We start from the raw sequence: 18,232 nt of genomic DNA, 5'->3' as shown, positions 1-18,232 counted from the left end.
TTAGAATTGGAAATGACCACCACCTGCGGCACGGTAGCGTAGTGGTAAGCATAGTGATAGCATAGCACTTAACAGTGCTAGCAACCTGGGTTCAATTCCCATCACTGCCTGTAAGCAGTTTGTACGTTCTCCCCATGACCACAAGGGGTTCCTCCGGGTGATCCAGTTTCCTCCCACAGTATAAAGACGTACTGATTAAATAGCCATTGTAAATTGTCCTGTGATTAGGCTAGGATTAAATCAGGGGTTGCAGAGTGGCGCAGATCAAAGGGCTGGAAGGGCCTATTCCATGCCATATCTCAATAAATTAAATATTCACAGTTGATCCAGGTGATCGCAAAGTATGGGCAAATTCTCCAGCATAGTAATATGTTCCAGGATCATTTGTTTATTATCAAAAACACTTGTGCAATTCAGGATGATAACATTAAATACAACACTACTTTCCCAAAACACCTTACCACACAGGAGGCCACTTCATTCCTTCAAATTTATACCAGTTTGCAGACCAATCCCGTCCCCACACTAATTTCCCCAAAATCTAGTCTTACCACGGTCCCATCACTTACCTACACTGGGGGCGGGTGGGGGGGGGGGCAATTTACAGCGGTCAATTAACCTATCAATCCATTCATTTTGGGATGACAGGAAACCAGAGCACCCCAGGGAAACCCATGTGGTTCCGGAGCAAATGCGCAAACTCTACACACAACGCTGGAGATTAGGATTGAATTTGGGTTGCTGGAACTGTGTGGCAGTAGCTCACTTACCCAAGTCACCGGTCTGTTCCAGATGTTATATTTCTCAAATAACTGATCACCTTATCGGAAATGAACTGTTATTTACTAATAGCTGCCTATCACATACATATATACGCCTTCGAGTCAATCGGTACCTTAGCTAATTCCTCCCGCAACAATTCCTTCGCCTGCTCGGTAGAGTTGAAGGTCTGAATGGAATAGTTATGCACCTTTGTCCCTTCAGAAGGCACAACTTTTAATGGCCTTGGTTTGATTTCTTTCAGCTTTTTGCTGGCTTCATGAATCGCATCAATATTACTCTGAAAGGAAGAAAACATCTGTGCTCGAAAAATTTAACAATGCTTTTAAAAGGCTTTAGACATCAAGCTAGATTATTTGCACTTCAAAACATATTACTTTCTTACGTTAAATTTATCACCTGTCTCAGAAAACTGAACTCTCAAACTTTTGCAGCCCCAAATCATCAGAATTCATCAGGGTTCACTGAATAACAGTCAGCTGCAGTAGTGAATAAGTCATTGAAAAGTGCATTATTCAATACCAGGTCCAAATATTTCAAACTAGTGACTTTTTAAAATGTGCTTCTTTTTGTCTTTGGTAGCCAGTTATTGCTTATAATGTACAGCTTTAGACCAGTCCATTATTTGCAAACAAGTGTGCTTGAAAAGTTAATGGTAGAAACACCTTGTGCTTTCGCCACCACATCGTCACAAAACATAGTGCAGATTTTTAGCCTGCAAAATTAAGACTGGACCAGAGGAGAAATATTAGAGAGTCATCAAACAGAAAGGATTCGCTATTTCTTTAAGCATACACAGTATTGTTCAAAAGTCTTGGGCACATTTTGTGTGTATATAGCTAGGGTGGCTAAAACTTTTGCACAGTACTGTAACATGATTTTTATATCATTTTCTGTGTGGGTTAATTTCGATTTGATTTGAAGCACATGATGGTAATACGCACATCTCCATCCTCTATTTGCCCTCAAACAGCAATATCTGTTAAGTTTTTGTTAATATTGATACACATTTAGTAGATACAGTACTATGCAAAAGTCTTAAGCAACCTAGTTACATATATGCGACTAAGATTTTTGCACAATGCTGTATATAGGATTTCATTTCCATTGATTAAACTAACATACCAAATAAGGAATTCAATTTTTAATTTCTACATTTAGAATAGTCCTACTACGCCAAATTATTACCTGAATGTGATTTGAGTGGGTTATCTGATGTAGTTTGCTCTGTATGTATTTGGCATTGTAAATGTCCAGTTGACTATAAGGAGACCTTTTCAGTGGTGCGGCTTTTGAGATGTGTAAAGTCGGGATGGTTGCTGAATCCTTGATGTTATGTGGATCTGTTTCCGAGGCTGGAATTCCAAATTCCCGGCTCAGCACCATTATCATTGCCGCCGTTGGGAAGAGGTCGCCCTGTACAACTTCCCTCAACTTTTTAGCAGAGCAAATGCACTGAAGTCTGAGAAACAAAATGAGTCTCAATTGAAATTACACTGGGGAATAAGAGATTATGCTTCCTTAAAGTTTCAGTACTACAAAAGTCCATTATTAAAAAAACACACCAAAGCTAAAACAATAGATATTTGCAATAGATTAAAGCATGACAAGATTTTAGTAGTACCTAATTTGGAAATATAAAGATTTTACATGTTGAGATGGTTACCATATATTCCTGATTCCAATTCATTTGGAACTGGGCATACTCTATTTATTTCATTTATTTAGCGGAGGAGGTCCCTCCAGCCCTTTGAGCTGCACGACCTCAGCAATTCCACATCTCTGACTAACCCTAAACTAATCACAGGACAGTTTACAATGACCAACTAACCTTTGGACTGTGGGAGGAAACTGGAGCACCCAGGGAAAACACACACATTTCACGGGGAGAATGTACAGAGACATCTTACGGAACGGAGGAATTGAACTCTGAACTCCAGAACATCCCGAGCTGTAATTGAGTCACACTAACCACTATATTACAATAGTGCCCATTATACAGTATTTTATCATACAATAAACAAGTGCCACTTTATGGGCATACAATCAAGCTATCTTATGTACTTATATTTATTATTTTTTTATTGTGTTCTTTATCTTGTGTGTTTCTTTTGTGCTCAATTGGATCTCGAGTAAAAATATTTTGTTCTCCTTTTCCCTTGTGTGCAGGAAACAACATTAAACAATCTTGAACAAATCTGATATATTTCAAGATTCAAGATTGCTTAATGTCATTTCCTGTAATGCAGGAGGGTGTGTGCGGTCCTTTATGATGTTACTGGCCCTTTTCCATCACCATTCTGTATCAATGTCCTTGTTGGCAGGTAGGCTGTTGCTAGCGATGCGTTGGACAGTTTTGACTACCTGTTGTAGAGCCGTCCGCCACAGTGTAATTTCTGTACCAAGCACTGATGCAGCTTACTAGTATTCCCGTTACGCCACATCTGTAGAATGACATGAGTAAAGATATGCGAAGTTCAGCTCTCTTCAGCCCCCTCAGAGTAGAGGCGTAGGCGAACTTTCTGGACTATTAGGATGTGTTCTGGGACCAGCAGGGTTTACAGGCCCATGTGTTTGCAATCACTGTTGCTTGTACTTTGAAAAGTAATTAAACTGCTCACCCTAGTACCTCCGATGAGCTTGACCTTCCTAATACAGCTGTATGACATTAGGGCGTATCAGAAATTTGCTGTTGCTAATTTATGTAATCCAAATTTAAACTGAAAGTCACATCACTCAGCCCTGAGGCTGATGACCATTGTGTAGAAAAATCAGAGAATGCTTCGGGTAGGATTCTGTTTAGTAAAAGAGTACGATTGACCTGAGTCACATGAAGCACTGGTTTCTGTGTGCAATTTTTCAGTTGATTTAGGTTTTCAATGAACGTTCATCAGATTTTCCATGGAAGAATTGTTTCTAAAATTGTTTGAAGCATTTAAGTACTTCAGGACTCAAATTAATGTGTGGGTGCTTTTGAATAATTTCAGTGGTGAACCTATAATATTCCAGATGCAAATTCCTAATCACAACTGAATCATGAAAAAGAAACAAACATATCTGGGATCATCTTTTGAACACATCCTGATAAGTGGTTGGTGGAAGTTCTTTGCATTTCTTTCCAGCTATTCCTTGTTGAAATTTAAGGGAAAAATTGCTAAGCTAATGGCAAATTTAAAAAATAACTTCCGAGATCACTTTTAAGCAGAGATGTTGGCATGGCCATTTTATTTAAAAAGTATTTAAGCAGGGATGTCTTATTTTTACTATTTTTAATTGGACAATTTGGAAATAGGCTTTAGGCAACAGAATGAAAGACGTTGAATTTATGCTGTCTTCCATATATTGAGGATGACCCAAGCCATTGTACAGGATTTAGTAATGTGGAAAAAAGCACAGAAAGAACAGATAGCCTGTTTGATTATTGGTAAATCCTGGGAAGAACATATTGATTATCGGTAAATCTGGGAAAAGCGTACCTAATGCTCTTTTAACGGGTGTCTTGATAATTTTATATCCACCTGAAAGGCCAGAGTCACTGGTTAGAGAATTACACTTCTCGCAGTGCAGCACTCTCCCAGCACCAGACTGAAGTGTACTCCAGACCTGAGACTGGCACCTTCATATAAAATACACCTCTTAGAGGTTCGAGTGCTGCCACTGAGTAAGGCTAATATTCAACATCCCTTCACGTTGGATCAACTGTCAGATAAATATAACATCAAATATATCGGTGCATGGCTAAGTGGTTAAGGCGTTGGTCTAGTGATCTGAAGGTCACTAGTTCGAGCCTCAGCTAAGGCAGCGTGTTGTGTCCTTGAGCAAGGCACTTAACCACACATTGCTCTGCGACGACACCGGTGCCAAGCTGTATCGGCCCTTGCCCTTCCCTTGGACAACATCGGTGGCGTGGAGAGTGGAGACTTGCAGCTTGGGCAACTGCCGGTCTCCCATACAACCCTGTCCAGGCCTGCACCCTGGAAACCTTCCAAGGCACAAATCCATGGCCTCTCAAGACTAACGGATGCCTATCTATCTATCTAAATATAAGGGACCTGCCAAACGTTATGGGCTCTGTGTCAGTTAATTGGAATTTTTAATTAAATATCATACTTAACAATTTTTGACCGGGTAGTTCAATGCTATTCAGCTCAATCACAACCTTTAATATGAATATATGGATTGGATTATGATGAGCTGATTTGGTTCTCCAAATAACAGGATTTCCCATGGTTTTCTCCCAGAGTCCGGTAGGTCATTGTAAGTTGTCCCGTGATTAGGCTAGGGTTAAATCGGGAGTTGTTGGGCCAGAAGGGCCTATTTCATGCTGTATCTCAGTAAAATAAAGGTAAATGTATAAAATGCAGGTGCAGTTGCTTAGAAGATTCCTTCAAATATCTTATTAATTCATGATAGCTGCAAAGGAAGGCCTCACCTGTGTAATGCCTGAAAGCAGTCCTGAGGTGCCATATCCCTCACGTATAACAAAGGTTGCTTTATAATGTTACTCAAGGGCTCGTGGAGGTAGAGGTGATAAATGTAATCACCTAAGTTTGCATATAGCCGCTGATGAAAACTTAAGTCAGAATTGTACAGAACCTTTACCCCTTCTTCACCGGCCACAGATCTGAAAAATATAAGCAAAAGAAGGTCATTACTTAACAGCTGCATTTTCTGTGAAGGGGTACACTGATCACAAGAAACAGAACCTGGAGAAGGCCGTTCGGCACTGCTGCTCCACAGATTTGTAGCTGTTATTTTACCTCAACACTATTCTCCTCTTTTATTCTCATGTCCCTGAGTTCATTTAATATCCAGAGCTGTTGTCTGTGTCCTGAACGTGATGAATGATCATACCTCCACTGGGACAGAGAATTCCAAAGATTCTTCTCTTCACCTTGTGTCCTATACGGCCTTCTCTACTTTTGAGGCTCAAATGCTCAGTACTATTCTCCTTGCATCAGCCCTGTTAAGTCCTCTTGTTCAATTGAGATCAATCTAATTCTTGGAAAACTTGCTTGGAAGTAGGTACAGAGGAGATATCAGGGGTAAGTTTTTTTTAATGCAGAGAGTGGCGAGTGCGTGGAATGGGCTGCCGGCAACAGTGGTGGGGGCGGATACAATAGGGTCTTTTAAGAGACTCCTGGATAGGTACATGGAGCTTAGAAAAATGGAGGGCTATGGGTAACCCGAGGTAATTTCTAAGGTAAGGACATGGGCCGAAGGGCCTGTATTGTGCTGTAGGGTTTGTATGTTTCTATAGTGAACAGCGGCCTGACCTGCTTAAACTCTCTTCATTAGATAAACCTACCATCCAAGGAAGGAGCCTAGTGGATCTTTCCTGCACTCTCTCTATTGTATGTACATTTGTTGCTGGGCAAGGACACTGAACAGAACATAAGAAATAGGAGCAGGAGTCGGCCTTCTGACCCGTTCAGCCTGCTCCACCATTCAATAAGATCATGGCTGACTCACCTCTACCTACCTGCCTTCTCCCCATAACCCTTAATTCCCCTACTATACAAATATCTATCCAACCTTGTCTTAAATATATTTACTGAGGGAGCCTCCACTGCTTCATTGGGCAGAGAATTCCACAGATTCACCACTCTCAGAGAAAAGCTGTTCTTCGTCATTTCCGCCCTAAATCTACTCCCCTGAATCTTGAGGCTATGTCCCCTAGTTCTAGTCTCACCTACCAGTGGATACAACTTTCCTGCCTCTATCTTATCTATCCCTTTCTTAATTTTATAAATTTCTATAAGATTTTCTCTCATTCTTTTAACTCTCGCGAGTACAGTCCCCAAGTGACTCAATCTCTCCTCATAGTCAAACCCCCTCATCTCTGGAATCAACCTGATGAACCTCCTCTGCACTGCCTCCAAAGCCAGTATATCCTTCAAGTAAGGAGACCAGGTGTGGCCTCACCAGTACCCTGTACACTTGCAGGATAACCTCCTGCTCTTAAATTCAACCCCTCTAGCAATGAATGCCAATATTCCATTTGCCTTTTTGATAGCCTGCTGAACCTGCAAACCAACCCTTTGTGATTCATGCACAAGTACTCACGAGTCCCTCTGCACACAGCATGCTGCAATTTTTTACCATTTATATGATAATCTGCTCTTCCATTTTTTTTTCCAAAATGGATGACCTGGCATTTACCAACGTTGTACTCCATCTGCCTGACCCTCGACCACTCACTTAACCTATCTATATCTCTGCAGACTCGCTGTGTCTTCTGCACAATTTGCTTTTCTACTCAATTTAGTATCATCAGCAAACTTAGATAAACTACACTCGGTCCCCTCTTCCAGATCGTTAATGTATATCGTGAACAGTTGCGGGCCCAGCACCGACCCCTGCGGCACTTCTCTCACCACTGATTGCCAACCAGAGTAACTCCCATGTATCCCAACGCTTTGCTTTCTATTAGTTATCCACTCCTCTATCCATGCTAATACATCACCCCCAACTCTACGTATCCTTATCTTGCATGTGACATCTTACCAAATACCTTCTGGAAATCCAAGTAACTAACATCCAGCTGTTCCCCTCTATCCACTACGCTCATTACATCCTCAAAGAACTCCAGTAAGTTTGTCAAACCGGACCTGGCTTTGCTGAATCCATGCTGCATCTGCCTGATGGATCCATTTCTTTCCGGATGCCTCGCTATTTCTTCTTTAATGATAGCTTCAAATAATTTCCCAACTACAGATGTTGAACTAACTGGCCTATAGTTACCTGCCTTTTGCCTACAACCTTTTTGGAACAGTGGTGTGATATTCACCATCTTCCAATCCGCAGGGACCTGACCAGAGTCCAGAGAATTTTGGTAAATCATCACCAAAGCCTCAGCTATAACTTCTGCCATTTCTTTCAGTACCCTGGGATGCATTCCATCAGGACCAGGGGACTTATCTATCTTCAGGCCCACAAGTTTGCTCATGATAGCTATTGTATTGAGGTCCTCACCTCCCATCGCATCCATAACATCTCACTTTGTCATGTTAGATGTGTTCTCCACCCTGAACACCAACAAAATAGTCATTCAAAGCCTCGGCCATTTCCTCATTACCCAATATCAATTCCCCCTTCTCGTCCTCCAAGGGACCTACATTCACATTAGCCACACTTTTCCACTTTATACAATTATAAAAACTTCTATCGTCCATTTTTGTATTTTGTGCTAGTTTATTTTCATAATCTAGCTTCCCTTTCTTTATTGCTCACTTAGTGGTACTTCACTGATTTTTAGTTTTCCCAATCTTCCAGTTTCCCACTACTCTTGATGATTTTGCATGCACGAGCTTTGCAGTCTTTTATTTCCTTAGTTATCCAAGGCTGGCTCTTCCCACCCTTACTGTTCTTGCTTTTAATTGGAAAATATGTTTGTTGAGCATTGAGAAAAATTTCTTTGACAGTCTTCCACTGTTTCTCAACTGTCCCACCATATAGTATGTGTCCCCAGTCTACATTAGCCAAATCCTCCCTCATCCCATTGTAGTCTCCATTGTTTAGGCATAATACACTGATTTTACATTGAACTATTGCACCCTCCATTCGTATGAGAAATTCAATCATACTGTGATCACTCTTTCCGAGAGGATCCCAAACTACAAGATCTCTAATTTTACCTGTCTCATCGCACAGGACCAGAACTAAGATAGCACGTTCCCTTGTAGGTTCAGTAACATGCTGTTCAAGAAAGCAATCATGGATGCATTCTATGAAGACTGCCTCGATCAACTTGATTCACTCAATGTGTAAGTTAAAGTCCCCCATGATAACTGCTGTTCCATTCTTACATACCTCAGATATGTCTCTGATTATTGCCTGTGCCACAGTAATGTTATTATTCGGTGGCTGATAGACAACTCCCACCAGTGATTTTATCCCTTTACAATTCCTAATCTGATTCAACATTCTGCTCTTTAGATCTTATATTCTCTCACTATTGCCCTGATCTCATCTTTAAATAAGAACACTACCCCACCTCCCTTACCTTCCAACCTATCCTTCCGTATTACCTGATATCCTTGGATATTTAATTCCCAACCCTCTCCACCCCGCAACCACGTCTCTGTAATGGTCTCTAAATCATACCTCTTTATACTGATTTGAGCCACAAGCTCACTGACCTTGTTTCAGATACTATGGGCACTCATTGTGTTTTAAAATCTTGTAACCGTTTTCTCTTTTGGACTTGACTTTTCTTCACTCTTACTTTTATCATCTTTTGTTTTTTCTTTATACTTATCCACACTTTTCTTCTTTACTGTATCCATACTTCTCCAATCTGTTGAACCCTCCCCCCTACTATTTAGTTGAAAGCCCTATCCACAGCCATAGTTGTGCAATTCGCTAGGATCCAGGTCCCATCACAGTTCAGGTGGAGCAGGTCCCATTGGTACAGCGCCCTCCTTCCCCAGTACTGGTGCCAATTTCCCATGAATTCAAATCCACTTCTCCCACACCTTGGTTTGGACCCTTGGTTTGTTGGTGGTCTAGCTTTGGTTGTTCCACTTACTAATTCCTTTACTCTCCATAGTAAATTCTCATATCTCTACGTGTAAGGAACACACTTTTTCCCATTCTAGTCTCTCACATACACATCTACAGAAACTTCTACACTCTATCTTTTATTGTTCTTGCTATTTTACTCATGAGCTTTAATTCAAATTTATCATTTCTTGGTCACCCTTTGCTGAGTTCCAAAACACTTCCAAACCTTGGGTTTATTGCTTTTTTAAAATAGCAGTCCCAAGTTGTTTTCTTTAACTTTTCCTGTAATCCCTGGTTGGACTATTTTTTCTTGTTACTTTTCACAATTAGAAAGAAATGTATATTTGTTGCAAATCCTTTTTTTAAAATATATAAAATGCTTGCCATCGTCAGTCTAGTCAATGCAGTTTACCAACCCACCAGACAGTTTACCTTCAGATTTTTATAGCTTCTTTTTTTTTTCCACTGTGAAACCCCTGGTTTCAGATTAAATTCAAAAGTGATCATGTTAAATTCTTTTATATTACGGTCACTTTTTTTTCCTTGTGGTCTCTTTACAACAATAAGGTTATTAGCTAACTCTTTCTGACCACAAACAACTTATTCCCTCCTGTTCCCCAATGCACTAATTTAAAAAATCTATTTCATTTCAACTGCAGCAATTCATTCTCTATTGGTAATGTCATTTTGATTTTTCTAGTCCATATGTAGATTAAAGCCCCAATGGTTATTTTATAATACTGCTGCAGCTATTTCAATTTTCAAATTTATATAGTGCTTTATATAATTACTGCTTAGAGGCCTAAAACCAACTTCCACCTATGTTCTCTAACGTCACCCACACTGACTCTAACTATAATTCATGACAAGATCCTTTCTAACCACTGTAATAATGATGCATATTAATAATAACACCATTTCATTTTCCTTTTCAGGAGCCCTTAGTATTATTCAGGATCCCACCCATCCATCAAGCATCCTCTTTGACTTTCTACCATCAGGCAGGAGATTCCAAAGACAACAGCAGTCAGGATAGGAAACAGCTTCTTCCTTTAGGTAATTTGTATTTGAGCTGTTACCAGTTAACTTGTTCTGTACCCTACAATATTTAATTTGTGCTCTTTACGTTGTTTATTTATGTGTTATTCATCTGTAGATTTAACTCTTACTTTGCCAAGTTATAGTGTGTTATATGTGTGTCACGTATACTACTGTGCTTTATACCCCAGTCCAGAGAAACATCATCTTGTTCAACGGCATACATGTATATAGTTAAATGACAATAAACTTGACTTGAATTTTGCCTGTGCTTCCAAAATATTCCCTACTCTGGAATATTTAGTTCCCAGCTATGGCCACCCTGCCCCAAAGTAACCATTACACTTTCTGTAATGTCCATAAAGTCACCTCCATTTACAATTATTCACCATGGTCACTCCAGTTTCTGCTAGCTTACATTTCAGTCAATGGAACAATTGAAAAATTATGTTCTCTTTTTAACTCTGTGATTTCACTGCCATAAGATATAATAGGAAATCTGCTCATGGTAATTCATCATGCCAGAAGGTGAAACAATTATATCAACAAGGAAGTAATTTTCTGTAACAGGAAGTGTATGCATTTAATGTTAAAATAACAATGCATGTAAACAAGTACATCTGGCTTTGAATGACCCAGTGACTTTCCATTACTGGATTAGGAGCTACAGTATACACTGACCTAGAGATCCAAGTTTGAATTTCACTGTGGGAAATGTTAATTCATATAATCAGATAAATATGGAATGTTTTGAAACAAAAGCTGGTCTCAGTAAAATGCAACCACAGAACTATTGAATTCATGTAAAAGCCCATCTGTTTCACTGACATGCTCCAGGAAAGGAAATCTGCTGTCCTTGACTTGTTTGGCTTATGCGACTTCAAATCCACAACTACGGTGGGGTCCTGACACCTCCCAGGGGTAAGGAGAGATAGACAATAAATAGTGACATCTGCAGCCCCTGAAGAAAAACATTAATAATGGAATAGTAGAAATGAAACTGAACTTGGCACTCAAAGAAAGACCAAAATACTTGAAACAGGTTAGCTTGCAGGATTTGTTCAGAAAAATAACTATGAAAAGTGCAAGATGGAAGTCAACACTTGAAAATTCAGTGCCGTCAACTTCAGCTCAGATGTGTTCCCATCACCAGTTCTTGAAGACGTTGCACCAACTTCATCACCACCACCAGATCCTGAAGATTCAATGGTCTTTCCAGATGAAACGCAAGACAATCCTGATGACCCCCCACTTTCAGACAAGTAATTCTGCTTAATTGTACAATCCATCTCCTTACTCTGGAAGTGGCAGTTAACCAACCTTCTGATGTAAGTAAATACACATACCTTGCAAGATATTTTGCCCGCACTGTACTTCAATAAACTTCACTTGCTTTTCATTTGTCATTTCTTCTTTCTTTATTATTCAAGGGTGAGGCGTCACAACCACAGACTCGGCAGCGCATCAGATTTGGCAATTGTGCTCGTGAATATGCACGCGTCAGCTAATTATTGTTTCATTGTGATAGCATGCAACTCCATTCATTCTGTCGTAGTTTTTGTCGAGACTTGGACATGGACACAGCCACACTTAGCTTTCTGAATTCCGCCTTGCCTGAGAAATTGTACTGTTGACTCAACTGAATCTGAAGACTAGCGGTATTTGTTTAATTCTTAGTTGTTCATTTCAGCCACAGTGTCGGCTTCGTTTTCCATTTGGGAGTTTTAGTTAACAGCCCTGTTTGGCCCAGCGTTTATTGTTTTCTTTCCCTTAAAGTCTGTGAACTATCAACCCGCGTCAGTGTCCCTCACTCCGCACTTGGGCCACGTTCGCACCAGCGGACATGAGACGATCATCAAATGGGTTAGAGGTGTTCATTTATTTAATCCTAATCTAACCATCTGTGATTTGGCAAAATCGCTAATCCGATCACTTGGGTTTTGTCCCAATCGTTTCAGATTTGTGTTGGTCAACCTGTATGAATCTTGCTTCATATCAACATCTCATTTTTCATCATAGCAATTACTCATGGTGCAAAACCGAATTCAACACATGCATGTCAAGCTTCTGTTGATGAATGATCCTAGTCCCTATTTATCCAACAAATTAACATTTGTAAAATTAAAGTATTTATGTAAAATTTCAAAACTTGGGACCCTGTACATCTCTTTGTGACCTGATCCTCAGTTTCCTCATCAGGAGAGCATAGTTTGTGTGGATCTCCTCCTTGCTGACGATCAACACAGGCACCACCTCAAAGATGAATGCTTAGCCCACTGCACTGCTCTCTCCCTACACTTATGACTTGCGACTAAGCACAGTCAAATTCCATCTATAAATTTGCTGCTGTTGTAGGTAAAATCTCAGATGGTGGCAAAAGAAGTGCATAGGAGTGAGATAGACTGGTTGTTTGAGTGGTTTGCAACAGTAAACGTGCACGCAATGTTGACAAGACCATGGAATTTGATTATGGATTTCAGGAAAGGGACGTTGGGGGAACGTACACCAGTCCTTATTGAGGAGTCAGCAGTGGAAAGGGTGAGCAGCTTCAAGTGCTTGAGCATCAACATCTCGGAGGATCTATCCCGGGTCAACATATCGATGCAATCAAGAAGACTAGCAAAACTTTACAGATATACGGTGCAGAGCATTTTGACTGGTTACGTCAACTGCCCAGTGTGGAAGCTCCAATGTGCAGGATTGAAAGAAGCTGCAGATGGTTGTAGATCCAGTCAGCTTCATCACCGGCACTACCCAACGCACCATCGAGGACCTTCAAAAGGTGGTACCTCCAAAAGGACCATGTCCAGCATTAAGGACGCTCACCACCCGGAGCATGCCTCTTCTGGGGAGGACATGCAGGAGCTGGAAGACCAGCACGCTATGTTTTAGGAACATCTTCTTCCCTTCTGCCATCAGATTTCTGAACTGCCCATGTACCCTCAATATTCCTCTTTTGCACCATTTGTTTATTCATCTGTTGGAACTTGCAGTAACTTTTATGTTTTGCACTGTACTGCTCCCACGTAGCAACAAATTTCGCAATGTAGGTCAGTGATAATAAGTCTGACCCTGATACACCATGCCTTCTTACTCTGACTGTGATGATGTTTCTCATAACAGGGCAGTTCTTTGCCAAGGTTGCTTTATGTGTCAAATTTTTCTCCTGACTGGAAGAACAGTGAACTCAACAATGCATTCTTCAAATTAAAGATTGTACAGCTCTTTCTACCTGAGAAATTATCAACATGACACTTGAAAGAGAAGCTGTTCTGAGGAGAACACATACAAAACGCAGGAGGAACTCAGCAGGCCAGACAGCATCTATGGAAAAAAGTACTGTCGACATACTTTTTTCCACAGATGCTGCCTGGCCTGCTGAGCTCCTCCAGCATTTTGTGTGGGTTGCTCTGGATTTCCAGCATCTGCAGATTTTCTCTTGTTTGTTATAAGGGAACTACTTTTCACATTCCACCATGGAACATATCTCATTCCCCCGCAGCCTATTTCCATGGACCCTGAAGCAACTGCTAAGCAGGTTAGGATTGACCTCCTACAAAAACAATCACAGACAGTAACCTTTTAAAATGTGATGTTCTACTAAACACTCGTTATCTATTAACAATGAACTAAGAAGATTGGGAATATCTTTCTAGACACAATGCACTTTCTTCCACTCATGGTAAAACCTCCTGGATTCCATGACTTGATTTACTAAAAGACTATTTTTAAAGACAGCATCTTCACCCTTTTATTAAGTTATTACCGGTAATTGTCAGCAGTCTTTTGATATTTTGGATATGTATTTCAAAATTAACTGTTTAGAAATTTTGAGCAACATGCATAAAATGCTGGAGGAACTCAGCAGGTTAGGCAGCATCCATGGAAACAAACAAACTTGACGTTTTTGGCAAGACACTTCTTCATGACTGAAAAGAAAGGGGAAGATGTGAGAATAAAAAGGTAGGGGAAGGGAAGGAGGATCACTAGAAGGTGATAGATGAAGCCAGATGGGTGGGAAAGGTAAAGGCTAGAGAAGAAAGAATCTGATAGGAGAGGAGAGTGGACCATAGGAGAAAGGGAAGGAGGAGGGACACCAGGGGGAGATGAACAGAAGAAGAGGGGAATGGGAGGGGATTTTTTTTTTTAACTGGAAGGAGAAACTGATATTCATGCCATCAGGTTGGAGGCTACCCAGACTGAAAATAAGATATTGATCCTCCACCTGGAGGGATGCCTCATCAAGGCACAAGAGGAGGTCATGGACTGTCATGGCAGAATGGGGATGGGAACTGGAATTTAAATTTTGGCTATGGGGAAATTCAGCTTCTGGTGGATGGAGCAGAGGTGCTCAACAAAGCGGTCCCCCAATTTATGATGCGTCTCACCAATGATGAGGAGGCCACATCTGGAGAAACAAATACAATAGATGACCCCGGCAGATTCACAGGTGAAGTTTTGACTCAGCTGGAAGGTCTGTTTGTGGCTGTGGATGGAGGTGAATAGACAGATGTAGCACTTTGGCCACTTGCAGGCAGGAGGAGGATCAGTGGGGAGGGGCAGATGGACAAGAGAAACATGCAGAGAGCAATCCCTGAGGAAAGACCGGGGGTGGGGGGGTGGGGTGCGCGGTGGAGGTAGAGATTCTGTCTTTACAGTTTTATAAATTTAGCACGATGCGCTGAATCATCTCACCTGATAGGCAGCTTTTTCCACAATGCTCTGAGACCTTTGTTCTTCAGTCCCTCCAAAACAAAGAGGTGAATTATTCCATCCATTACATGGAAACCTGTCACCACATTCAAATTGGAAACGGAACCAGCATGCACATTATAAATTGAAACACTATCCAGATTGGAACTGGGGTTTGGTTCAGAATCTGGATGAAGTTCCGCATCCACCGATCCATCTTCACTTCCTTTTCCACTCGACTGTGAATCCAAGCAAAGAGCTAGCGAATTAATTGAACTAACTTGCTCAAGTAGACTGTGAAGAAAGGTCCTATTATTATAATCAAAAATGTATATTATCCGACCAAATTGGCACTCTTCGTTCAATGAGGACTCACCCCTTCGTGATAAAGGGTAAGCGAGTTGCACTCTCACATGAAGCATGGAGTTTGATTCCAAATAATGTCCTTTTGGTAATGGCTGGCCCTCGGGTCCATCAACCGCTCCTGCAACACCTAGGATACGTCCGCCCAATCCGTCCCTTTGATACCCTGTTGGATCTGGCAAACTGCTGTTCTGTATTGACAGAGCAAGGTTTAAGCATGTTTCACCATATACCAGTTCTGAAAAATTCAGCTTAGCAATGCCGTAAGGATCCCAAGCTTTATCGGCATCCACGAAGGGGTCATGAACAGTTCGCTTATTACTAACAAGGCTGATGTTGCTCAGTTTGCTATCTTCAGGTTCAGTACCAAACAATGCCGGCGGTTGGGCCTGGGCTTTTGGCTTCCTGTCACGGTCGTGGACCTCGATCACGAGTGGGGGCCCATGGAAATACTCTCTGAGTTTATCTGGATTGATGGTCCCAGTCAGAATCACATTTACATCCTTGAAGGACACGTCTGCCCCATGTTCTCTTCCTCTAGTCTGATGACAAGGCAAATCAAACAGCTGATACTGACAGTAAACAGGGCCGCATCTTTCCTTAGAAAGGAAACATTAAAGAAAATTATTATTAGAAACATAGAAAACCTACAGCACAATACAGGCCCTTCAGCCCACAAAGCTGTGCTTAACATGTTCTTACCTTAGAAATTACTAGGCTTACCTATAGCCCTCTACTTTTCTAAGCTCCATGTACCTGTCCAAAAGTCTCTTAAAAGACACCATCGTGTCTGCCTCCACCACCATTGCCAGCAGCCCATTTCATACACTCACCACTCTCTGAGTAAAAAACATCCCTGACATCTCCTCTGTATCTACTCACCTGCACCTTAAACCTGTGTCCTCTTGTGGCAACCATTTCAGCCCTGGGAAAAAGCCTCTGACTATCCACATGATCAATGCCTATCATCATCTTATACACCTCTATCAGGTCACCTCTCATCCTCTGTCTCTCCAAGGAGAAAAGGCCGAGTTCACTCAACCTATTCTCATAAGGCATGCTCCCCAATCCAGGCAACATCCTTGTAAATCTCCTCTGCACCCTTTCTATGGCTTCCACATCCTTCTTGTAGTGAGGCGACCAGAACTGAGCACAGTACTCCAAGTGGGATGTGACCAGCGTCCTATATAACTGCAACATTACCTCTCGGCTCCTAAATTCAATTCCACGATTGATGAAGGCCAATACACCGTAAGCTTTCTTAACCACAGAGTCAACCTGCGCAGCTGTTTTGAGCGTCCTATGGACTCGGACCCCAAGATCCCTCTGATCCTCCACACTGCCAAGAGTCTTACCATTAACACTATATTCTGCCATCACATTTGACCTACCAAAATGAACCACTTCACACTGTTCTTGAAGTATCGATAATTAAGACTTATAAAATATACACTTCAGTAATGGATATACAACCAGAGGTACTAGATTGAATAATCAAGTGTGTAAATAGATTGAATACAGTCTACTTTCCATTCTCCACTTAACTCACTGTTTTTCCCATATAATTATTAATTTGCCAAAAATCCTTGTTCAATGATGAGAAGCAATGTACATTTAAAATTAACTATATTATTTTGATCCAACAGATTATTAACCTGAATCTTAACTTTTCCTCTCTCCAAAGACACTATCTGACCAGCTGAGTATATCCAGCATTTTCCATTTTATTTCAGCCTCCGGCATCTGCAGCATTTAACCAGCTAGATTTTTGTCCATTCTTGTCAACAATGATACACTGGCATTGGCCTTCATAAATCAAAGTATTGAGTACAGGAAATGGGATGTTATGTTGAAGTTGTCTATTTGGAGTACTGTGTGCACTTTTGGTCACCTGCAGGAAAGTTGTAAACAAGGTTGAAAGAGTACAGAGAAGATTTACAAGGACATGGCTGGGTCTGGAGGACCTGAGTTATATGGAGAGATTGAATAGGTTGGGACTTTATTCCTTGAAAAGAAGAAGATTGAGAGGGGACTTGATAGAGGAATATAAAATTATAAAGGGGTATAGATCGGATAAACGCAAGCAGGCTTTTTCCACTGAGGTTGGGTGGTACTACAAATAGAAGTCATGGGTTAAGAGTGAAAGGTGAAAAGTTTAAGGGCAACATGAGGGGATACTTCTTCACTCAGAGGGTCATAAGAATGTGGAACGAGCTGCCAGCACAAGTGGTGACTGCAAGCTCAAATTCAACATTTAAGAGAAGTTTGGATAGGTACATGGATGGTAGGGGGTATGGAGGCCTATGCTCTAGATGCAGGCCGATGGGACTAGGCAGTTTCAAAGGTTCAGCACAGACTAGATGGGCTGAAGGGCCTGTTTCTGTGCTGTACTTTTCTATAACTCTATGAATCTATTTCTGGATCTGTTACACAGGTTTACCAATGCACTTCCATCACGGAATGGGAACAACTCCATCAAAGCTCACAGACTTCACTGGAATTTTAAGCAAAGAATTAACAGAGCATTGGGACTTTAAATAAAGTGGTGATGATAAGCCACAGAAAATGCAAAATAATTATAATCTACTTTCCTGATTGAAGAGTGTCCAGGAGTCTATATTTTCCAGTATTAATCGCGCTGGGGTAGGGGAGCAAGAGCTGCTGGAAAACTCGCCTCATTTGGTGCAAAGTTCTGTTTTTCAGCAGGCTATTTTAAAAAAAGCCAAAGTGTTCTTCCTGAAATGGAGCCACCAATCATGTTTGAATGTTTTATTGTGCCTTACACATTTTTCCATTTGCTTTGGACAGGATTTCACCAGCCACTTCCCTGTCTGTGGTTAAATGGTCCAAGGCC

At 41.1% G+C, this 18,232-nt stretch overlaps 1 protein-coding gene across 1 annotated transcript in view; it reads right to left on the bottom strand.

Moving 5' to 3' along the window:
- Window positions 1–18,232, bottom strand: part of cfap92 (cilia and flagella associated protein 92 (putative)) — a 126,594-nt gene that overhangs the window by 22,916 nt on the left and 85,446 nt on the right. Inside the window, exons 10-13 of the mRNA XM_073072156.1 lie at window positions 15,019–15,977; window positions 5,213–5,404; window positions 1,969–2,242; window positions 896–1,060 (exon numbers count right to left, since the gene is read on the bottom strand). Of these exons, the coding sequence (XP_072928257.1) occupies window positions 896–1,060; window positions 1,969–2,242; window positions 5,213–5,404; window positions 15,019–15,977 (1,590 nt within the window). The remainder of the gene's footprint in view (window positions 1–895; window positions 1,061–1,968; window positions 2,243–5,212; window positions 5,405–15,018; window positions 15,978–18,232) is intronic.

Source organism: Hemitrygon akajei, chromosome 19 (genome assembly GCF_048418815.1).
Source record: "Hemitrygon akajei chromosome 19, sHemAka1.3, whole genome shotgun sequence".
In the NCBI taxonomy this organism is placed as follows: Eukaryota; Metazoa; Chordata; class Chondrichthyes; order Myliobatiformes; family Dasyatidae; genus Hemitrygon; species Hemitrygon akajei.
The sequence above is the reverse complement of the archived record's forward strand: the minus strand, read 5'-3'. Positions and strand labels throughout refer to the sequence as shown.